At 44.2% G+C, this 24,999-nt stretch overlaps 1 protein-coding gene across 1 annotated transcript in view; it reads right to left on the reverse strand.

Moving 5' to 3' along the window:
* The window catches only part of LOC309575682 ((E2-independent) E3 ubiquitin-conjugating enzyme FATS), a gene marked incomplete at both ends in the record, with an annotated part of 128,959 nt that overhangs the window by 17,320 nt on the left and 86,640 nt on the right, over nucleotides 1–24,999 (reverse strand). Inside the window, 2 exons of the mRNA XM_082286370.1 lie at nucleotides 9,301–10,369; nucleotides 12,647–12,741. Coding sequence (XP_082142496.1) covers nucleotides 9,301–10,369; nucleotides 12,647–12,741 — 1,164 coding nt within the window. The remainder of the gene's footprint in view (nucleotides 1–9,300; nucleotides 10,370–12,646; nucleotides 12,742–24,999) is intronic.

A 24,999-nucleotide genomic window follows, 5' to 3' on the forward strand; every position in this document is an offset into this window, starting at 1 on the left:
TGCTATGAAATTCAGATGTTTTGGCTAAAATTCCTGCTGACCAGCAACGAGGCTTTTGTCCCAAACTGCCTCCTGATGCTTGTCAGATGACTCCTTTGCAAGAGGCAGCATCAGCTGTTGCTCAGCATTAACATCCATGGAAACTACCTGAACTCCTGGTAATGGAGCTCTGCCCATGCTCCCTGGTCAAAATGGGATGTTTAACAAGTCTTGAGTCACCTTTCAATAAAAACCTGGGGCTGGATCCTGAGAGGCAGGGCTGAGCCCTGTCCTCAGCTCCATTCCCAGAACTGTCAAGATCCAAAGTCAAGGTAACTTTGCTGGCTTGAAGAGAGAGGCTCAGCCAGCCCCTTCCTCCCAATGAATGTGTCAATGCACCTGTATTAATGCTTCTTCAAATGATCCTGCCTGGTAGGGATAAAGCTTAATTATCTCAGCTATAACAATAACACCTCAAACTAAAAGTCTAAATTTAAAAAAAATCTCTAATAAAAAAGCTTCTCTTTTTCCTAGCTACCTCTTTTGGGTTTTTTTTTAAACCATGTTGACAGCTGTGGCCACATTTCTTAGAAGGAAGAGGCTTTCTTTTGTCAAAAGCTAATATTTGACTGTAGAAAGTTGTAATCATTTAAAACAGAAAGTGTACCTAAGAGCTGCTAGGCTTCAAACCTATAATCAGTCCAAAGAAGGAAAAGCTTCTTAATGTCAAGAAACAGCTTGTTTACAGAAGGCTTTGGGCAAAATTAGTGCAGTGACTTCAGAGCAAACAATCTCAAACCCACCTAATCACCAGCCCCTATCAGCCTCTTGGTGCTGAAGGGCAATTTATTTTCTGGAAGCACTTTGCAAATAGTTAATTGACCTTCTCCCTTGGTGCCAAACAAGGGAACACCACTTATTCCAGGGAGAGAATGGGTACCCATGTGCTGCTCAGCACAGGATGTGCCACTACTCCAGCTGCCTTGGAGAGTTTTGGTGGAAGAAGGGTTTGCAGTGGCTGCACCAGCAAACCCCTGTATTTAACAGCCTCCAGTTGTGCCAGGGCAGGTTCAGGTTGGGCAGCAGGAAAAATTTTGTCACTGACAGAGTGGTTAATCCCAGAAATGGATCACCATCCCTGGAAGTGCTCCAAAGAGTAGTAACTGTGGCACTTGGTGATGTGGTTCAGTTGACATGGTGGTGTTGGACTTGGTGATCTTGGAGGGCTTTTTCCAACCTTAATGGTCCTGTGATTCTGCAAAAAGGGAATGTTCCTGCCTGGCACCTGCAGGACATCACCTTAGACTCAGAATCATGAGAAGGTATAACTGCAGCAGAATATTTTAGTGGGCAGCTAATAACCCACCCACACGATTTGAGGTGACTGCTGGCACCAGTGAGCTCCCAGTATCCAGCTGCTCGACTACAATGTTTGTATATTTTACTAACATTTTTCCCTTTTCCTTCCTATGAGCTGGGAGAAGATGAAAGGAAAGAATATTTCCTTTTCATTAAACCCTTCATAATTTGGAGGCTGGTCAAGTACCTGGTAATTATTTTCTCATTTGAGATAATCAGTCTTGGGTTTTAGGCTCATGCCTCGATTCTTCAGTTTTTCTTGTCGTGCCTTTTTGGCCATGCTGTGCCAGAGCCATGTCTTTAACAAACCCAACACTCCCAGGCAACTGGTCCTCAGAGTGAGAGGATGTCTGTTCATATTGTTAAGAGCCATGGAAACAGTTATTGAAAAATACTTTGAAATTTACTGCTGTACTTTTGAGACATTCCCTGTAACAGCCACAAACCCAAAACCACGGAGTTAGAAACCCATGTTTGCATTTCCAGGATGTCATGCTAGAAGCTATCAGACGCTATTGTAGTGACTCAAGGAGTAATCTGATGCAGTGTGACTTAAAAAAAAAAAAAAATGTTCAGGATGATTCAGAACATTTAAATGGTGATTTGCAGGGTAAGAAAGGCATGGACCACTTGGAATTCTCATCATGTCCGAGGCACCTAGTTCAGCTCTTTCTGATAATTTACCACAGCCAGGCTGAGCCAAGTATTCATTTCACAGACTGCACAAGAGTCGTTCATAGTTTAAACCAAGTGTGAATTAGGGGAAAATGAGGCCCTTTACTCCAGTGGCATAATGCAGTCACTGAATCCACAGAGCCCATCTCTTTTAATCATTATTTTAATGATTCTGGTATTCCAGCCTGCTGCTTGCCCAGAGTGCTAACGAGTGACTTGCACCCTCCAGTCTTTCACTTCAAATTGTCTCACATTCTTACCAGCTCTGACAGCTCAAGACAGAAATGTCACAGAATCACAGGATCATAGAACAGTGTAGGTTGGAAAAGACTTTTAACATCATTGAGTCCAAACTAACCAAGATGGAAAACAGTGGAAGAATCAAAGTCTCAGTTTTCACATGCTGAACTTTAACTTGGATCTTCACACAACAGGAACATCTTTGGGAAAATGGAATTTATAGGTTCCACTCATAAAAATGTGTTCTGTAACATCATTAACAGGGCAGACATCCTTCTGTCTTCTAGAGAAACAAGGGCCTTTCTGCCCAATGGCCTCACTGCTACATCCCATAACAGAAAATTGAGCCTTTAATCCTCAAATGGCACTTCCTGAAGGAAACTTCAACTCCAGTCAAATTATTTTATGATCATGCCCTTAAACACACAAAACCAAACAAAAACACCCACAAGAAAACCCCAAAGAAACAAAGCCCAAGAAAACTCATCCATCTCTGGCTGCTCGTTGCCTTAAGCCACAGAGGAATTGATAAAGAACAATTGGTTCCACTGGAAAATGATCTCAGCCAGGGTCACTGTGACATCAGAGCATTGTCAACGAAAACCAGCTTTGGCTCACACAGCCCTGAGCATCACCCTCCCCTCTTGCTGACATCACTGCCTACGATCTGTAGGGATGGCCTTGCCTCCGTATGACAGGGCAGGAGGTCACCACACCTGTCTTCTGATTTAATAAATAAATAGGTTAAAGGAATGGAATATCAAGGAATACCCCTCCATGCTGATACCTTACTTCTCCTACACCCTTTGTCCCACCAGATGACGGGGAAACTGGCAGCAGGCCTTTGAGACAAAGAGCAAAGCTGAAGAGCTGGTACTCCAAAAAATGCAAAAGGAGCCCTCCAGAAAAAAAGAGGCATCCCCTTCCTTCTAAAAATTAATTTAAAACTTCAAGATAAAAAGAGACAACTGCTATTTCCCCCCACAGGCTGGGGTCTGTCTCAAAGGCTGGCAGCATCTTCCAGAGTCACCCATAACAGGATTGCCAATTCCTCACTGAGTTTTCAACATCTGAAAGCATCGAATCCTCAGTTTCTGGCGATGCAGCACATGAAGGTCACACTGCAGCGTGACACGGACCCAATGACATAGAATGTCTAGACTGAGGAAAATTGACAGCCTCCTCCATTTTAAATTTATCCCAGATGAAGTGAAACATCAAAGGAGCTCCTTTTAATGGGCTTTTTGGCATGTGGTCCTTTGTTCTTAACAAGTCAGCACCAGCTGCTGCATCCATAATGCCAAGCCAGTAACGTCCCTGGCCAGATTCTTGGCTGGTGTAAATCAGTGTCACTCCTCTGCAGGCAGAGATTTTGATTGGTTGACATCAGCTGAAGATTTGGCTCCTTGTGCTTAGCAGGTGCAAGCTAAAGTAAAATCTCCTGTGCCATATTTCATATTTCTCCTGTCTTCACCACCAGTTCTGCTGCACACATTTGCAGGGTGGAGAGTTAATTAGCATCAGCTGGAGCTGCTCAAGTTCCTATACAATAAATTCCATATTGTAAGGAACTGCTTCCCTCTAATTATATCTTGTTCATGTAGATATAGATATATTTTTATATATGTATTTACATTTACACACAGATATTGTACTTTGGCTTATTGCATGATGACTTTCCTGTAAACAGAAAATGAGATGAGAGCACCACATAGGCCACATTCCTTCATCATAACATTTCAAATACAATTTAGTTAATGAAAGTAAACATTACTTATAGCCTTCAGGTTTCCTAATTAACCCATTTTGATTACCAGGCTTATACATTAAAGGTGACCCACAATACTTTCTTGATACACAAACATCTCAAATACCTGGAACTCTTCTTTAAAAATAAAAATATATTTTTGCATTGCAGCTAGCAGCTTATCAAAGTCCCACAGCACCAGCTGTTCTGATTTTACTCCAGTATGAGTAGGAATATACATACATGCATCAAAAAATTAAAATAGATCTTGAAACAAATTAAAGTCTAGTTATTTACCCCTTAAAAACGTGCTGCTGACTTCAGCACTTGTTAATAAATAAGTTGAAGAAGGAAACAGAAGTCTGTAATCATCTGGGGCCATTCAACACTCCCAAAGCCCAGATCCCATCTCAGTTTTCCCCACTCACTGCCTTAGGTTGTTTTAATTAAGCAAATTATGCTTTCAAGTCACCTGCCATGCTCTTTGGGAAAAGGTATAAGCAGCTACATTACCGAGCCTCTGATGTGTCTTGTTCACTGCTGTGAACGTTTCCTTCCCCTCCTGAGCATTTCATCCCTGGATTCTGAAAAAGGAACTCTGGGAGTGCCCCCCTGGACACCCCCCGAGCCGGGACAGCTCCCAGGGGCTCAGGCACTGCTGAGCACGCTCATCACAGCCACCCACTGTGGCTCATCCACCTTCCACTGCTGACTCCAGCACAGAACCACGGAATCATCAGGGCTGAAAAAGACCTCTGAAGCCGAGTCCAACTCTTCCCCCAGCACTGCCAAGGCCACCACTGCCCCCTGTCCCACATCCACATGGCTTTTAAATCCCTCCAGGGATGGGGACTCCACCACTGCCCTGGGCAGCTGTGCCAGGGCTGGAGAACTCTTTTGGTGAAGAAATTTGCCCCAATATCCAACCTAAACCTCCCCTGGTGCAATCTGAGGCTGTTTTCTCTCATCTTGTCCCTTGTTCCCTGGGAGCAGAGCCTGACCCTCCCAGCTGCCCCCTCCTGTCAGGGACTTGTGCAGAGCCACAAGGTCCCCCCTGAGCCTCCTTTGCTCCAGCCTGAGCCCCTTCCCAGCTCCCTCAGCCGCTCCTGGGGCTCCAGCCCCTTCCCCAGCTCCGTTCCCTTCCCTGGACACACTCCAGCCCCTCAATGTCTGTCTTGTCCAAGACTGACCCCAGGATCTGAGGTCCCTCAGCAGTGCCAGCACAGGGACGGTCACTGCCCTGGTTGTGTGGCCACACTGTGGCTGATGATTATCTCATAACCCTGATGTCCCTCATTCTGCATGATTTACACGGGAGTGTGATGCTCATGAGATGCCCTTGTGCCATCTCCCACACCCTCCTTGCACATCTGCATCTCAGCTCAGGGCAGTGGGATCCAGCACAGCTCCCGCCATCCAAACTGGATTCACTCTCCACCTCAGTTGTTCTTGCTTAAAATCTCTGCACAGCAGCTTTGGGTATGACAACAAAAGAAGAACAAAAGCGTAGAGGTGAGCAGGAAATATTTTACTTTAGAAAATAGCTGAGATGTGTGAAGGCGCTCAGGCATCAAGAAGTTGACGGTTATCTAAGCTTAAATGGATAAATTTAGATGTTGGCATTTATAATCTTCCCCAGAAAAGTGATGATATTGTTTAATCAAGACGTCAAAAAGAATTTAAAATTGTCCCATTTTCTTCTCTTTGCTTCTTTTTAATGATTCAGCCTAGAGCCCAGTAGGTAATAGATAGTGAAAGATGGATGGAGAACTAGATATTCGTGGGGAATATATTCTTCATGAAAGGTAGGTGAGAAATTAAGATTAAAAATGTTCCTGTCTTCAGCAGAAACAAGACTAATCTTTTCATTTCCAACTTACCTTGTATTTATGAGACATCAGCTGCAGACAGGAAAGGAAATTGCAGCATTGCCTGAAAAGCAGCGTTAGCAGGTTCTGACAGCTTGTTAAAAGCCGTTACCAAAGGCAGGGTGATGCACATCGATCACCCACGACAGGGACCTTGTGGAGCTTGGCCTGGGCTGGCCCTTGGCCGTGTCTCTGAGGTGGGTGGGTCATGTGGCCCCCAGTGGGACCCTTCAGACGTTCCTTCAGCTGCCCAAGGGATGGAAATGTTGGCCACTCACTAAAAATAAACACAGTTCTGTCCTGCGACTCTGTCCTCCCACGGTTCAAGTCTGACTTCATGTTTAACATGGATTTTCCAGCATTTACAATCCAATTTCTTGCCAGATAATGGAAGTAAAGGCCCAAAGCAGTGGAGCAAGTAGAAGATACAGTCCACAGTGGGGAAATATCATATTCCATCCTTGGGATGCTCTAGCATGAACCATGGCTTTGAACTCTGAGTCCCACAGATTTGTATTTCCAAGTGTAATTCCCATCCATGAGCAGAGCCCAAGATTTACATTTCATTAATAATCCTAAAGTATCCTTTTCATATGTGGCACATGGTGGAAATATATAACTCTGGAGATTACCTGGCCCAGCCTCCTGCTGAAAGAAGGGCCTTAGATTAAGTTATCCAGGTCCATGTAAAGCCAAGTCTCGAATAGTTGAATTTGGACATGAAATAGTATGAGTAATACAGTAAGTAGAATCATCATTACTTCAGTGAAGTCACACAAAAGATTAGGAAAAAGACACTCCAAAGAGGCCATGACTCAACTGGGCCTATAGGAAACAGCAAACCCAGCCCCAGCACCTGTAAAGCAGAGAAATATTTGGGTGCTCATTCCAACTCAGATCCTAATAAAGCAACCTATACATCCTGGAAACTGCATTTACAGATTTCATACAGAGAAGTGTAGCCTTGAAAGTAATTTTTCTCTTTTTTTTTTTTTTAGCATAGTGATGTTATTACCACTTGTATTTCTGCTGGCAGGAAGCTCTTGCCTACAGCTGCAAACCAATATAAGCTCCAGCTTTCTGGGTCATCAGAAATGTGATGGACAAAGAGCTCTCCACGGTTCCCTCATCTGTAAGATAACTGTGTTAAAGCACGAACACCGTGTCAAAACTTGCTCACTGTCCCTTCTTTGCTGCTTCTCCCTTCTTTTTAAACACTTCATTTCACAAACATTTCATTGCACAAACATGGAGCAGAGCAAAACTTAACAGGAACAGATTTGAATCAGTGAATGGCAGAGGAAAACATATCCAAAATAACTGGGAATCTAGAAGGGCATAAAAATTCTTCTCCAAAAGGGTTGTCCAGTCCTAGAGGGATTTAAAAGCCCTTTGGATGTGGCACTTGGGGACATGGGTCAGTGGTGGCCTTGGCAGTGCTGGGGGAATGATTGGACTGGATGATCTTAAAGGTCTTTTCCACCCTAAATAATTCTGTGACTAATAATCTCATACCAATAACTTCTCCTCACTTCACCCATTCCAGAACTAAAAAGGACTCACTTTTTCATTTCTCCCAGGTTAAAATCACCCCAATTTCCTCTCATTTTAGGGGGCAATATGGACATCCCATGCTTTTACCAGGTTTCTCATGATTTATCCCATGGAACGGTTGATGGCCGTGCACGAGATCATTACTTGGGTGATCCTGCTGGGAAGGGCCGTTGTTTTGGGGCATTATTCTGGTTGTTTATACAAATTTCACACAGGAAAGTTGTAGTAAGCTGATAAACACCTCCTTATACATTACAAAGGGGCTGAGCAAGAGAAATGTATATCTTTACATTCTACGTTATCGCCCACACAAAAGGCGGAAGCAGTTAAAAAGGTAACACTTCCCATGTTTATTTACACCTATAGTCTAGTGTACACAAATGCTGGAAGTCCTTTATCACAAACCAGCATTTCTCAGCTCCTTACCTCACCAGTTTCCTCCTTTCAGTAAAACTATGGAACCATGAGCAGCCTCCCAATTCACTTTCTAATTATTTCTAGTAAAAGTGGTTCTTCCATGCCACCCACCATGGCATCACTAAGCCCAGGGAAGGCTCAGTTTTAAACCTGGTTTATCACAGAGAAACCTTACATGGTGTTGAACAAAGCCTTGAATACATAACACTCCCTATGGAGTGATACTCCCTGATGTTTGAAATTAGGATGTGTGCAATGAAATGATTCATTTGCTGGTGCCATCCCTTTACATTTCTCCCCCCAAGCCCTTAGCACTGGTTGGCATCTTCCTTCTCCTGCTCCCCACTGTGCCTTCTCCCCTCCAACACCACACAGGCTGGATTATGCTTAGGAAAATAGAGGAATATTTTCTCTCAGCCTCTGCCCCTGCCCTCTGGAGCTGCAGGAACAATCCCATTGACTTCAGGCATGGAAAAGGGACAGCAACAGTGGCTGCAAGGAGTTTGCACCTTGCCCAGCCCTTGAGGCAGCATGAGGCTTCTCATCTTTCTGTTTCCTTCCACTTGCACAGTGGGCAGATGAAGGTACAAAGGAACCTTAGGAAGTGGCTCATGTTCATACACTGACCCTTAGATCAAAAAGGCCATAAAAGAACAGGGTAATTGCAATTAAATGTAGCCCAAGGTCACAGGATACAGAGGGGGCAAGTTTTAATCTTTGTGCTCTTGGTAAAATACAGACTCTCATTGACAATCTTCCCATCCACCTTCCCTTCTTGGGAAGTCAATAAACTCAGCTGTGGTTATCCAAGTGTGCTAGAAAATCCCAGTGCAGCAGGAGCTGCACCACTCTGGGCAGGGAGCAATCCCCACGGCCCCTCTCCCTTCCCCAGCAGCAAAAATGCAAAGAGCATTTTATGTTTGTAAAATGCTTGGAAAGGTTGGAAACAAATGTGTTCACGATTCACAAACCTTTTATCTGGTTCCATTAGATATAAAAGCCTGGGCTTATTACTGTAGCCTTCTAAATAAAAGCTGAAAAGAAGATCATTTTTAATTGCAAGGAGCACAAAACCAAGCTCAGTGCAGTCATCTCCTTCTTAATTTCACACCTTGAAATTCAGCCCTTATTCAAAGAAAAACCTAATTATTTTCAGGGGATAAGCACTTGCAGGTGGCTGGGAGAATAGAAAAAAATACTGTTATAAATGGTTAAAAAAAGAGGTTGAATGCAGAAAACACAGGGGGATTTTTCTCTCTCAGGTGATGAGCAGCACGCATCAGCAGCATGGCAAATATTCATGGCAGTGCTGGAGCTGGAAACCTCTGGGTTGTGCTCTAACTCCCTGTGCCTCTGCAGAAGCAAGGATTGCTGTTATCTGCTCTCACAAAATCACTGTGGTGGGGCTGCTCCAGCCTGGACCTCTGCTTCACCAGCCTGAGGTTTCTAGAAATGACTTACCTGCCTCAGCACTTGAATTAGGAATTTGGAGAGAAAACACAGTGTGGCGGCTGCCAGGCTGCTCATCCTCTTCCTTTGTTGCTACTGCGTTGTGAGGTCCTCTGGGAATATCCAGGAATGCTGCAAGTCCCGAGGCAAAGACACTTTGCAAAGGGTATTTACTACCCAAATGTCCTTCCTTTGTGTTCTCCTTCTTAATTACCTTATTTCCCGTGAAGTCTTCGCCCAGGTGTGATCTGACTGGAGCCCTGCTTGCTCCTGGGAGTTTCCTTGGAGCTCTCTCCTCCATGGGCTCTCCATTAGCTATGCCATCTACTCCATCTGCTGTTAATCCGGACAAACTGCACTTCAGGCTGAAGGACAACGTGGATCTATATGTTTTTTGGCATTTCACTCGAGGTTGGTCAATGCACACATTGAGTGACTTGTCTAAGTAATAGATGGTGTTTGGGCATGGCTGAGACACCTGGAGCTGGACGCAGGAGATGAATGAAGGTGGCACTTTCTCCCTCCCATCATTGCTTTGAAGACCCACACCGTCCTCCTTGATTCCAGGGTCAAAAAGCTGCTTTTGGGGCTCTTCACCTAATTTTGAGCAAGACTTGGAAGCCTTTAAGGGAGGTTGGTTTGAGTGGGCTGGGGGAGGCCAGCACCCAAGGGCAGCAGGGACTTTGTTGGATGTGGGGGACACGGTGTTGGGCTCTTGTCCAGCCCCAGGGCCACGTGCCTGGTCTTCTCCAGAGCCCACAGGAACACGCCTGGCTGTGACAGTGATGTAAGCAAAGCCTCTCTGCTGGCTTGGACACTGGTTTGGACTGGGAGAGTCCGATGGTGACATGGTGTCTTCTAAGGATGCCTGGATCTCTAATCTGCTGGGAAGCACCAAAAATGTTCTGCTAACAATGGCTGAGCCGTGGTTGGGCAAAGATGGCTTCCTGTGACAAGCTCTGGGCTGGGGGATCAGGGCCTGCATAGGCAGAGAGGGCTGGTTTCCTTTGGGTTTATGCTCATCAATCTGTGCAGTGATTACTGGTGAAATCAATGTTGTATTTTGGGAAGGCAGAGACTCCTGCAAATGAAAAGATTCCCAGTTATCACCATAGTCCGTTATCCTGTGTGCAACTGTTTCTCAGCCACCATCTATCTCAGCAGACAGTTTTGTTCAAGATCTCTTGTAAACTTTCCATTCATATTAACTTTTTTGTCATTTAAAAATGCACGCTCTTGAAATGAGCTCTGAATTGTCTGGGAGGCCTGAATGAAAACTTTATCACTCTGGTGAAGGAAAAAATATTAAAATTTAAAACCTGTATTCCATAGTATTACTGTGAGTATTTAACCCATTCCCACGGATGGGATTGGTGGGTGTTTAAAAATGGACATGGCAAAGACAGTTGCCAGTTTCAGACTATAAACTCCTCTTTCACCACAATCTGCTGGAATTTAAAATGCATTTAAGTCTATTATGGATCTCTGGCCTGTAACATCACATGCTGCAGAGGACATGGGGGCACCAGGGGCATGACAGCTCTACAACCTCACCAGTTATAGGCATGAAAAATCTTCTCCCAGAAAAGTGATACAGTTACCCACAAGGGCTCTGGGTACTATTTTAATTAATTAGCTCCCTCTTTCTTATGATTCCTTGGTGACACCTGCCAATGATGTACAAACACATAGGTCCAAGATTGATTGACAGCGGCCCAGAGCCCGACAGTGGGCCAGATTAATTTTTCCATCCATGACAGGAAATATCCGTCTTGATAGACCACACCTTACTTCCCTCGAGGTGACAAAGGAGGTGCTCTTAGGTTCCAAAGAGTAAACCTGAGTTTAAAGCCTCCTGCTATTATTATCCACCTGGCTGGGCACATAAGTCCCATGCAATAAAGCATCTGGCCTAATCTCACTGCTGCTGTAAATTGGCTGATTAGATTGCTCCTGCCCTGTGTTCCCAGATCTCTTGATCCTAACAGAAATACAAAAAATCCCAAACCCAACACTGAACTGGTGTGCAGAATCTGAGGATTAGAGCTTCCTAGGGAAAACTCATTCCATGCCTAGGTGCCACTGACTCCTGCTTGTTGGGAGGAGGAGAGACCCCAGTCCCATCTGGGTGTCTATGAAGCGATAATCAATGCCAGGATTCAGCAAGAGCTTCACAAAACCCAGTATTGCTCTTCCCCCAGGAAGAAGGTGACAGCATTGTGACCTCCCTGGTGCCATGCTCACCCTTCTCAGGGCTTGGGTGACACTGCACCAGAGCCCATGGGGAGATGATCTTTAAGGACCCTTCCAACTCAAATCATTCCATGATTCTGAGCTCCTATGAAACCATCCTTGTGTTCCTCCTCCATGCAGGAAAACACCACCAGAAACAGCTCCTTTGTAGCTCTTGGGAAGGGGCCTACTGGGAACCCAAATGGGCAGAGGCAGATCAAGAGTTTATTAACGAGGTGAAATGCCAGATAAATTTTATCAACTCTTTAAGCCAGCTGCCTGTGGTTTTGACAATTCAATAATTTCACAGCCCCAGGGAAAGCATTTTCTTCCTCCTCTGTTTCTTTCATGTTTTGTAACAACATTTGCCTCATATTTTCTTCACTCCATTTACTTCTACCTACAGGTTTAAGACCTTTGCATGCCTTCCAAAACTCTCAACTTCCCCCAGATTTCCACAAGGCACCAAAGAAGAATGTTCCTTGAGAGACTTTATTTTGGATGCATCTCTCATGCTCCAGTAGTTAATTTGACATTTATTTCTTTTGTTGAGGGCTACACAGATGGAGACATCCTGCAAGAGTCCAAAGGCATGTCAGAAATGCTCCTGATTAGCTACAAACTCGTGCACCAATATTTTAAATAATTTACTTCTCCTTTTTCTGCTTGAATATATGTATTACTTCGTCCTCTCAATCTTTAGCAAAGAAATGGATCTTTAAGGTTTGCCCAGCTCATCCTGCGCTCGTTGGGAGCTTTCAAGCTTCACTGCATCTTGTGAAAAAAACACACACACAAAGTAATTGTGGTGAGCTGAAAACCTCAGGCTTTATCTCGAGGACATGTCAGGCAGAGTGTACTGATGCTTGGGATACTGCTTGATTTAGTCTCGTAGGGGGTTTTTTACAACTTCTTTTCCCCAACAAAACATGCAATCTTTTCCCCCTCACCAAGAGCACGCCGAATCACGACACTTAGCCATCATTTTATTTGGTTTTTCTGCTGCCTAAGCTAAGCTTAGCTAAACAAAACCAAGTCCAAACATACTGCTCAGCAATCAGTGATTGTTTTTTAAACCCTCTTGCATTCTGCTGAGTGCTCTCTGAACAGAATTTATTTCTTTTACCTTGGTAGGGCTCAATCTTCCCCACGCACCACTCTCCCGCCGAAGGCCTGTGCATGTCCTCTGACCATCAGGGCCCCAGCGCTTTTGTGTCACCCCTGGGGAAAAACACAGAGGAAGGAACATTATTTTCAGTGTTCTGGAGGAGATGAGTCAGAAAATGTGCTTTTAAATGGAGTGCAGCAGGAGGGAAAGAGTCCTGGAAATGATCTGATTGCCCTGGGATCTGTTTCTCCCCCTCCACAGAAGAGGCATTTGAAACCACCTGGGATCCTGTTGCAAGGATTTGGACAGTCCCATACTGTGTCCAGGGCTGATCCAAAGTTTCACTATCTCTGATTTTGATTTCCATGGTTTCAGGCACGACTGTGGAGGGACCGGGGAAGCCAGGAAATGTGGATTTCAACAAATGCCCCTTTTGTGCTCTGTGCAGAATGGGGAGCAGAGACAGCCCAGCAACGAGCTGGATTTCACTGGCACTAAGTCACCTTCCTGTTTAAAGAGCTGCAGTGAATCCAAACCATGTCCACAAATTCTATTACATCACAACATTCCTAGTTCGGTGATAACTGTTCCACCAGCACCTCAACCTCTGCTTTTGTCAGGGGTTGTTTTGTGCGAGCACTATTCTCTCTCTGCAGTTTTTACATGGAGCTAATTTCCATTTAACACAGTCTGGGCTATTGCACTGATGCATTACGTCTGCTGTCAACTGCTTTGCCAGAAATTACGTTACTTTCTAGTTTGTATTAAGCATCCAAAATTAATTTTCAGAAATTCTCCATTTGGACTGAAATCTCTTGACGTTCCTGGCTGTTTTTTTACAGCAACATGTCACACCACTGGTAAGACCTTTTGTATTATTTTTCTTCCACCCAGGCAGGCTGCCACAGGAGAAAATTTTTTGCTAAGCAGAATTTCAGTTTGTGTGTTGCATTATATCAACACAGGAATATAAATCAGCTCCCCTTTAGGAAGTGTTTATTAAAGCATGCCCACCACAACAGAATTCATCTCTTTGGGTGAAGGGGAAGAGGAGGAAGATATCAGTTCTATCCCTCAAGAAATCTTTAGTCCCACTGCAACATTTAGAGGATGTTTGAAGAGCTTTTTGTTTTAATAAAATACACTAAAATATACTTTAACACTTCCTTAGCATAATTCCAAGATGCCAGTGCCACCATGTACATCCCTAGCTGGCATGAAGAGATTTGTTTTTGTCATTGGGCAACAGAGAGTCCAGAGCCACAGAGCAAACATTAGCCACAGTGTGGGAAAAACAGAGGATCCAGAAAGTAGCCAGAGCAGAGGGCCCACTCCATGGTTTTTGGCAAAGGAATAATGCTGGGTTGCAATCAGTGCAAAGGCAGGGAACCTGGTCTAGTGCTGGAAACCACTGGCACCAAACACAGGTGAGATGCCCTCAGAGCCAGCTCCTCACCCTGTCGTGGAGCACAGTGAGGAGGACAAAACCAAAGGACAAAATCCTTCTCTGCTGCTGGGGAAGCCTCATGGAAAGGTTATTTTCAGTGTATCAGTGCCGTGGTGAGTTACACGTGGGCACTTTCATGATTAAGAGTAGCCATGTGTGCTCTATTATTTATTTCTTAAAACAACTAAATAGGGAATAATTTACAGAGAGGGGCAAAGAAGAGATTCTTGGGTTGAGTGAGACATTAACAGAAATTTGATAAAAAATCCCTATGTAATTAAAGCAACAGCTTCCACTAATTTATCGATACTTTCCTGAAATGCGCTGCAGTAAGAACCCCACAGTTGTCTCAGATCAAGCAAGAAACTACAACGGGAGATCATCAACTTGTGAATGTCAACCAGTGCACAAGGGAATTCAGAGGCTGAGCAGGGATAAATCAGATCCAACAGGCCTCTTCCTCCATGAAATTCATTCAGATGCTTTTCCAGCACCAGAGAAAGACTGAGGACTACAGGGCCAAAGAAGAACAAGTTGTCAAAGTCCACACTGCAGGTTACACATAACAGGTAAATTATTCTTATCCAAGGAACCTCCTGTGATTAGCAGTAATCTGTAGGTAGAACCCTCCAATTTTCCACAGACCCCTGGGAATTGGTAAAGTCTAAACTTTAAAAAGTAGCTGTTTCTGGAGCAGGAGAGACAATAATTGAGGTGAGAGGAAGAAAAGGAAATATTTATTTTCTTTGCTAAATTCTCCACAATGGAGTTTTGCATTGTCTTTTGTACCCTATGCCGTGCAAGGACATTCTCATATTGCTATAGGAATCCTATAGCTGGAAAGCACTCAAACTTTTGGCCAGTCCTTGAATGTATTTGCTGAGACAGATTAAATGGCATTGGTGGCAAAAGCACTGGCATTTATCATGGTGTTATTAAATCCATTGCTGGAAGCTTCACGTTTGTTAATTCATGTTGAGAGAACAAGCAAAAAAAAAAAAAAAAAAAAAGCCCAAACCTTTGAAAAGAGCTTGAACCTGTGTTTGCAATGAAGGCACTACAGGGAGCATAAGGCTTCAGCTGAGATGTGTCACACAGCGAGTGTTCAAATTCTCATTGCTGACAAAACACATTGTGCTGGAACCCTTGTTACACAACAGAATGCAAAGTTCACTTTTCCCCTCATGCAAAAGCATGAAAGAAATGGCATTTCAAGTACTTTCCACCTCTGTGGGGAGCAGGAGAAACTTACTTCTCTCCAAGTTGAAATCCCGAGGATTGGTTTAACCTCCCCAGGCCTTCCCACCACCATCCAGCTCTCCAGCTAAAAAATGGGAGATGCCATGAGGAACAGAGGAGCAACTGCTGACACATGACCTCTGTCCTATGACATCTTCACTCTTTTTAATTTTTCCCCTCACAAATCCTGTTTGTTGAAGCAAATGCTACGCTCCTTGGCAAGGCATCTGGACATCCGGCTACAGCCCAGGGTTTTCCTAATTACGGAGTGCAGCTGGAACTATTCCCCCAGTCTCGAGTGCTTGGATCCTGCCTTGGGCCAACTGGCAGCCACCTCAGATAATGATTCAGAAAAGATGGACTCGTAAATCAGCTGCTGAAGCCCAGATCGATGGCAAAGGTGAGGGTGCTGCTGAGGAATCGCGGCCCGGGAATGTTTGGCAGCCCCAGAACAGCCCCACACGGAGCCAGCTCAGGTTTTGTGCAAAACTTGGGACTCACATAAAAGACATGGAAAATGCTGGTTTCCCAGTGTTTCAGGTCTTTGCTACACACATGCCAGGCTGGGGGACACTTTGATGATGAACCAGCTGTGAGAAAGACATGGAGGGGCTGGAGCGTGTCCAAGGAAAGGAACGGAGCTGGGAAAGGGCTGGAGCCCCAGGAGCGGCTGAGGGAGCTGGAAAGGGGCTCAGGCTGGAGCAAAGGAGGCTCAGGGGGGACCTTGTGGCTCTGCACAAGTCCCTGACAGGAGGGGGCAGCCGGGGGGGTCGGGCTCTGCTGGCAGGGAACAGGGACAGGAGGAGAGGGAACGGCCTCAGGCTGGGCCAGGGCAGGCTCAGGGGGGATATTGGGGCAAATTTCTCCACCAAAAGGGTTTTCAAGAATGGGAACAGGCTGCCTGGGGAAGTAGCAGTATCACCACCCCTGGAAGCGTTCAGAAATCTTCTGGATGTGGCACTTGGGGACGTGGGTTAGTGGTGACCTTGGCAGTGCAGGGGGAATGGGTGGACTCGATGATCTTAGAGAGCTTTTCCAACTTCAAGCATTGCATGATTGACACCCAGAGTGACACCAGGCAGAGCTGGAATGACTTTAGACCACTGGCCCTGGCCTCATCCCCAGTTTTTGTCAGGAAAGTTGCATATTTTAATCACTTATTGTTCATATGCTGACAAATCTCAAATGTGTATCAGCACTTCTGGTCTCCCCTGCTTTGCTCCAAGCCCTGCTTGCTCTGCACTGGCCACATCCCCTGTCCCCTCTGAGCCACCAGCATCACCTCACAGTGAACTCCTCTGAACTTCCAGGAACCTCCAGTGCTTCCCTGAAAACGCCATAAAACAGCACTGCAGAACACAGACTGGTATGAAAAGAGGAAAACTTCTCCACTTTACAAAAAAATTTATCTTTTTTGTTGATCTTTGCCCAACATCCATGAGACCGGTGAGGGGAGTTGGGCTCCCTCCCATGTCCGTGGCAGCCAGGATCCCTACAGCACTCAAAAATTCCCCAAGATTTCCCAAATTCCCTGCTTAGCACCTGAGAGCTAAAGGACACTGATGGCTTGGCTGCAGGGTCAGGCATCAGAGCCATCACTCTGCTAACACAGGGTCTCACTTAAACATTTTTTCTTAAGGCCTTTTCTTCCTTCTATGTATTATTCTCACTGGAGGAAGTAATTCATACTCGATTCTGTTTAAAACATTAAAACTGTTTAAATTTCCTTGTGGCTTTTTAAACTCAAATACCTGCAGAAGCCTTGAGGAAAAGAAGTGTCATCATGAAAGATTCATCACTCTCCTTTCTCAGTAAGGGCTGGGAGAGATCAGCATTTGCTCCCTCAGATCTGAGTCATCCAGAAAAACCATCCGGACATTACGGATACATCGGAGATGAAAGCCAAGCTGGAATGAACACTGGAACCAAACCCACGTCTTCTGGTCTCCTTCATGTGTCATAAAGGAAGGATATCATAGAATTGCAGAGCCTGGTGTCATCTAAAATAAGACTGAGCAGTGAAGGTAAAGTTCACATTCCTGCTATTAAAAGTAGAGACACAAATGCTGAGAATTCCACCGTTCATCAGAGTCCTTGCTGATATTACATTGACTTATGGGGAATTTACCAAAAAATGTTGTGTTTAGTCATTAGTGGAGAGAGTGATGCATCTCCAGAAAGCCTCGGCACAGGCACAGGGAATGGTTTGGGTTGGAAGGGACCTCAAGATCATCTTTTTCACCCTCTGCCACAGGCAGGGACACCTTCCATTGTCCCAGGTTGCTCCAAGTCCCATCCAATCTGGCCTTGGACACTTCCAAGGATCCAGGGGCAGCCACAGCTTCTCTTGCTGTCCTTCACGGACATTCTGCTGAGCCTCCAGAAGTGATGTTAAATTCAAGGGAGAGGGGAGGGGTTACATTAACAATCTCTGCAGGATTTCAGCAACCTTGGTGTATGGCCGGGCAGGAACTTTGACCAGGATGTTTAAGGAGCAGAGGGTGCCATCCTGAGAGCTGGGACACACCTAAAAACCACACAGGACCTGCTCATCAAGGGAGGATGACAGAAGGACGGTCCCTCAGTCCTCCTAGAGCATCTTTGCTGCACCTACAAAAGTCGCCTGCACGTCGTGACAACAGGGGTCAAACAGCGATGTGGGCTCAAAGGAGGGCAAAGCAGCTGCCAGCTCTTTACTTCAAACCTTTGTTGTCATGAAAAAAGCCAAACCAACACAAACAAGCACTTTACCACAAAAGAAAGCACTTAAACACAGTGGCACCAAATGATGGTGTTTTAAGGCTGCTTTGTGGGGAAGGCTTTCAAATGAGAACGAGCCTAACAGCCTGAAATCATTTCAGCCTGAACAGGATTCATTGTGTAAACAAAATAGAAAAATGTTTTGTTTTTTTTTTTTTTAAGATGTCAGGACGGATTTTCTTCTGTTACAAGTGAGATTTGATAAGTGAATTATCTCTCCCTGCTTGCACACCTTGGGGCTGTGCTGGCTGCCTGCAGAGATGATTACAGGATCCACCATGGAAGGGACAAATGAATCCTGGTCTGCTATCAAAGAGCCACAAGTCATAGATCTCTCATTATCCATGCCATTAGAAGCAAGGTGCTCATCAGGGGGCTAGAAAGAGCACAGGAATTATATCTTCAAACCCATGCATAAGAGAAAAAAAATGGTGGTTTCATTAGGCATTGATATTATTCTTTATCCTCCCTTAATAATATAAAGAGAAGAATCACCCCCCAGCACCCATCACACACAGAGACAAAATGAAGAAAATTCTTCCCTTTCTCCCTTTTCCCTTTGTCCTCCAAGTTTTCTTTCTTTTTCCCTTCTTGTTGTTTTAATTTCCAGTCATGTACTGTCAGGCAATCCAATGTTGTCCACACATCTCACCGTGATTCTGGGACACAGACACATTTCTATAATTCGGACACATTTTTCTAAGAGGATTCAGCAAAGCAGTGAGAGATGGTGCATGAACAACAAAAAACACCCCCAAACTCTCCTCCTGAGAGAAGGAATCCTCTCTAGGAAATCCTGGAAAATACAGATTCCTGTATGAGGTGCCCTCTGCTCACACCAAGGGACGTGACGCCTTTGGTTTCTTGCCAAAGTTCCTGTTTGGTGACCATTTTATTCCTTTGCAAAACTGCTGCTATTTCTTTAAGCAAGCCCTCGAGTGGGGTCAGGAATTCCAGGAAGGGGTTTTGCCCTGGAGGTGACATTTGGGACCGTGTGGGAACAGGAAGATCAGTGGGAATTAGCGGGAGATGAGAGGCTGAGAGGCTCTGGAAGTGTCACTGGCCTGGCATGGGAGGCAGGAGAGGGGAAAAACCAAAAGCAAAGCACTCATTGAGGCTGTTTCATGTAAGAATTTTGTAGCACTGACTTTTGGGTTAGGCCAACCTGAATAAATATAATCAATATTTCAACACGAATACCGCATGTGCCAGAGGTTTGTAGAGAAAAGAAAGTGACCAGGAGATAGAGACAAAGAAAGGAGGTGAGTCCAAGCAACATCAATGCCTAATTTTTACTAATTTTAAGGAATTCTGAAGACAATTCCTGGTTCAGAGCCTCACACAGAGATTCATTAGTACCCACTGCCACATTATTTGGTTTATTGACCGCTGAGCACCCAATATCCTCTCAAAATAAAGGTGTAATTAACAGAAACATTCCCTAAAGAGCTGATGGAAGGGTTCCTTCGCCCCTCTCACAGTCCCCTTCACAACATGGCATTAAGACACCCCCATTTTAGGGACCATATCCATTTCTGGAAGTTCAGGAATGCTTGAGCCAGCCAGAAAATTCCTAAGTGACTGTAAACATGACAAGCACAACGTATAAGCAAACAAAGGCAAAGCAGCTCTGCAGCCAAAAAATTATATTTATGAAGAGTTATTTTAGTGTTATTATGAGTATTTATGTAAAGGTCATAACATGCAGAGAATTTGATGGCACAAATGGAGTCTGTAAATAAAAATTCCACCCATGTTGCTCAGAACTGGTAGCAATTACAAAATGTACACAATTGCCCAGAGCTGCTTGTGCATAATAAGAGCTCAAGGTTTTTGTGTGGCCTCCCAAGTCAGTATTTCTTACATTTCCCTGCTTTTGAAAGAGAAGAAACTCAGAGAGGACAAATGCACCGCCTGTTATGCATTTTATGGCTCAGTATATATCCTGCTGCAGGGATTTTTTCGGGATGCTTTGGCTTAACAATGGTATTTATTGATTTTTTTTTTCTTTTAATACTCTTAATACAGCAATGACACCAGAAAATGATGTGTGCCGTGGGTACAGATGGCTTTGTGGAGGTATCAAAGGAGTTGATTCCAGCCCACACCTCTATCCCTCCTATTTGGTTTCCAAAACAAAGAAACGGGATGTTCACGAGCCCAATTTGACACTGAATGATTTGTATGACAAAACAAAACTTGCTGAAGCTCCAGCCACGCCACATTTAATACAGACTTTTCATGTTACTTTTGTACAATAGAAGCACTCATTTTTTGTGTAATACTTGGGATTAATTCTTTCTTTCTGGGAAGTCTTTCACGTTAACTGCTGTGATTACAGCCATCACAAACTGCTTGAGAATAGGGGATGCAGGAGGCTAAAACCAAGATAAAAAAAAATCAGCTTTCACAGGATAAAACCACAATAGCCAAGATTTAAATAACTATGAGGCCTCAAAAGTTCCATTTCTAAGTCGCTGGTGTGATCACAAATAGTTTTATTTTGTATAATTTAAGAATATTTTGCAGCTCCCTCTAATTTATTTCCGTTACCACAGACTTGCCTCTATTCTAAATCTAACAGCTCTTCACACAGCTGAACTTTGCAGTTATTCCATCAGATAAAACTTTTTGGTTGGTGAATTATTACCTGAATTTGCCTTCGGAAGGGAAAGCAGAAAAACAAACCTCTATTCACAACGTGCTTTTACTACACACCCACGCTTTGCTGGATCTTGAAATTGCCCTTTTTGGGTTCCATTGCAACAGGTGGAGAAATACAGAGAGAGATTAAATAATAGAGATTAAATAAGAAATGTTGTCATATGACCATAAAACCTGGTGGCTGTTGGTTTTATCACCAGATTCAGCAGAAGACAATTGGCCATCACCTTTTTTCTTTTTTTTAATCACTCAGGGTTTTAGCTCTGAAATAGTGCAGAAAAGCCTGGAATCACTGATTAAATGTTAAAGCCCTCAAACCCAGCTTTTTGGGATGAGATGGGGAGTTCTCTCCAGCTTTCTTTTGGCTGTGGATTTCACCTGGATGAGAAGGAGCAAGGCTGGGGCTGTCAGCACCCAGCCCAGGCAGCCGTGGCTGCTTTTCCAAGGAGCCATCAGCTGCTGCCTAGCAACCACCCAAACCTGGCGGCTGTTTGTGTATTCCAGCAAAACTCAGCTCAGATCCCAAATTATTGCATTCAACAATAATTGCATTCAACATCAGAGCTGCAACAGATGGATGAGAAAACGCATTTTCCTGTAATTCCTCCTTCTCCAAGGCTGTGCTTGTAAAACACACACGCACCCCCCAAGAAATTCAACACCAGGCCAATCAGAAAAATATTTCAATATGTGAATAGTTATTGTTGGTAATAGTTGTCCTTTAAGAGCCACTTCCACGAATAAAGTAATTCATATACTTTTATATTTTAATCATGACATCACTAAGAGTGGCATAGGAACAAACTTAAAGGGCTGTGTTCTCCTGGGCTTGACACAAATTTCCCTGCAAAAAAGTTGTCCCTGTGGTTTAGCAGTCCTGTTTTTTTCCTAATTTTTATCTACTGTATCTACAGTAGATAAAAGTAAGGAAAGCAAGGAAAAAACCCCAACCACCACAAATAAAGCACAACCCTTCTGCACTGTGCTCTTTACTTGGATCACATTTTTAGCCTGATTTCCAAAAGGAATTTGATTTATACCCTATCCTTCTTTACATCCAGCCTGGGGCTTTTGAGGTTGTGGCCTCTTTCAAGCAACTTGACAGCGGGGTCAATAGCTGATCTCCCAACAAGCTGACCACAAAAATCAATGGTTTTGTGGGAAGGAAAGGCTACCAGGTCATCCCTGTTTGATCCATGGACACATTTCCCAGTCAGGCAGGGCACATCCCTTGTCCTAGGAGCAAGGAGGAGGCACAGGGGGCAGATGGGAAAGGAGACATGGGGACGAGTGAGGAACAATATTTGGGTCTGGGCTCATGGGCTCTGTCAGCTCTGCTGCTCATGGAACGGCCTTTTTCTTGTTAGCCTGGATTTTGCATTTCACTTTTTTGCTTTCACTGTCTAAAAAAATATGGAAATCTCATAGGAAGATTATGGAAATTGAGGGGCTTGGAGAAAAGTGAAGTGCTGGAGGCCAATCTGATAATGCCACAGCTGCTTGACCCCAGTACTGTGATACCTTGGGCATGATCATGTACAACATCTGTCCTGTTTAAAGTCACGGAGCAAGGCCCTGCTGGAGCCATCACCTTCCTAAATGCGACAGACTCAGCATCAGACTCCCAGATTTTACTGCAGAGAATGCCTGCAATAACGCAGTGAGAAGTGATAACTGAACAGCTCAGAACAACCAAATGCTGAGACAATTCTCCATCCAAGGCAAATGAGGTGGCTGGGGACGGCTGCCACCAGCACCACTTTGTTTGTCCTGGAGTTGTTCCTTTCCACGACAATCTCTGATCCAGAGCCAACACACAAGCCATTAAATAACTCAGCCACACTCTTCCCCAGCCAAATCCTGGCCCTTCCCAATTCCAGCCTTTCCACTGGGTGCTTTGGGATGAGAATTGATCCCAAATGCCTCCTCAGGGCCACCAGTTACAGGACACAGACTTTGCTGAATGCACTTTCAGAAACCTCTTGGGCCACTATTGATATTCCCTGTACCATCGAGTGCCATCAAATCCTGCAGCTGGAAGCTGGGAAATGACCTGTGGGACAGGGCTGAGCCTTTTCAGCCTCAACAAGCAGCACTCTGAGCTCCCAGTCCTGTGCTGGTCACACCAAGGCTCAGGCAGGACGTGACCAGGTCGTGTTCTGCCCAAAGTCAAGGGCAGGAAAGTTCAGGTGGAATGTTCTTCTGGGAAAGCTGCAGCTGGGAATGGGGATATGAAACTGTACAGCCAATCCCCAGCGCTGCAGCCCTCAGGCAAACTGAGTGCACCCTTTCTCCTCCTTTCTGCACCTATATCTTCTTTTTATCCCGATTTTCTTGGACCAATAGGCTCAGGTAGATCTCTCTAGTGGATTAGTTCCAGTTACTTTGGTTAATTTGCAATTTTAGTTTGATGGGTTTTTTTGTTTGGTTGGTCTTTGGGGTTTTTTTTTCAGGACGAGACATGGTTTTGTCTGTTTTGTTTGTTGGTTTGGTTTTTTTTGTTTGTAATGGACCTTTTTTTACATTCACTCCAAAAAGTTACCTTGGTGGCTCTTATATCCCAAGGGAAAACAGAGAAAAGCCTGGTCTTTGCTAGGACAAGTTTAAATGTGTGCTGGGAGCACTCCAGCAGCTGGCCCACCCTGAGGAGGAAAACAAGCCAGTTTTATTTCAAACCCTGCACCATGGAGCTCAGTGATCCTGAATTTTCTCTCCCCAAACGCAGCCAGGAAATCTGGACAGTGGGATGCTAAACAGCTGTAGACACACAGGGGTTTAATCTAGAGAGCATTACTCAAGGGAGTTGAAGCAAAAAGGCCAATATTTACCACACGAGTATTTACTGTAAATTAAATCCAACCAGCAGCAGCCAACTGGAGAGACAAACCCTGCAGGGATACCTGCAAGGGCACTGGGTTAAACTTTTGTCCTCTTCAAAGAGATTAAACCCCAGGTTTTTAGAATTTTTCCCCTTTTAAAGAGCAAAAAAATTTAAAACATACTCAGAAGTGTGTGCACTTTTTGGTGCTCACTGGGATAAAGTTCACCTATGATGTAAAAAAAAAAAAACCAAAAACAAAAACAAAAAAAACCAACAAAACAAAAACAAAAAACACCAAAACCCAAAAATTCCAGCAAGTCAGTCATTTATTTTAAATAAAAAAGCAAAAATATTTCTCATAACCTAAACTGAAAGTATTAATTTGGAGTATGTGTCTGGTCTATGTCACATTGATTAAAAACCATCTTATTACTCAAATGTAGCACTGCCTTAGTTAGAGGAATGTTGGGATTACCACCTTGGCCAGAAATTTAATGCTGATAAATCTGTAAATTTAGATTTATATACTTCATTCAACAGTTAAGGAAAGTTCATTAACTCAAAATTAGGTGGATTTCTCGAATTTATAACGGTCTTTTTATGGCTAAATAAAGTCCTGAAATGAGCACAAAATGTTTCTGTACTTTGGGTGTACATTGGTGTTTCTGGCTGTGTATTGTGATACTACTAGGATTCTCCCGGGATTTCCTAGGTTGAGGGTGTGGGGGGTTTATTGGGTTTTGGGGGTTTTTTGGTGGTTTGGGTTTATTTTTTCTCCCCCAGAGAGCAATTCCAGCTTAGTTCCCTGTTGCCTTTTGAAAAGCAGTAGCTAAATCAAGGTGTTATTGATTTCCTTGCAAACAAACAACTAAAAGTTCCACCAGCTCCAAACCTTATTCTTCCCAACCCTCTCCTTACCTAACAAAGCTTCCAGGTCGTGGTTACTCATTGGCAGAGCTGGATTAAGATGTGGTACATGCTAACCCCAAATTACTCTAACCTCACTCTCAGATTCCTGGAAAAAACTCCTCCTCCTTTTGGGACACAACTCCAAGGCTGGGTCAAAACTAGTAGAGAAAGAAGCAGAGAAAGGAGCCTATTTGGTGTGAGGTAATGCTGTAATAAAACCCAATATTTCCCTGAAGGAGGAGTTTGCAATACCTGCACCTACAGCAGGTTACGATAACAGCCTCTGCTTTGTGGGGAGAAGTAAACAGCTTTATGTTCCTGACCTCCAGCACTCATAGCCGTGAAATCAGAGTGCAATTGGAGTTATTTGCTGCTTTTTAGACATTCATTTCTCTTCCCTGGTGCTGAAATGCAGCTTATACTAGATTAGGCTTCCAACACCTTCATGCATTATAGACTCCAAAGACATTTCCCCCCCCCTCTCAGAAGGGGAAAGCGTTGAGTCATTTCTTTTAAATATCTGATGCAGGT

The sequence above is a fragment of the Coloeus monedula genome (genome assembly GCF_965178545.1).
Source record: "Coloeus monedula genome assembly, chromosome: 8".
In the NCBI taxonomy this organism is placed as follows: Eukaryota; Metazoa; Chordata; class Aves; order Passeriformes; family Corvidae; genus Coloeus; species Coloeus monedula.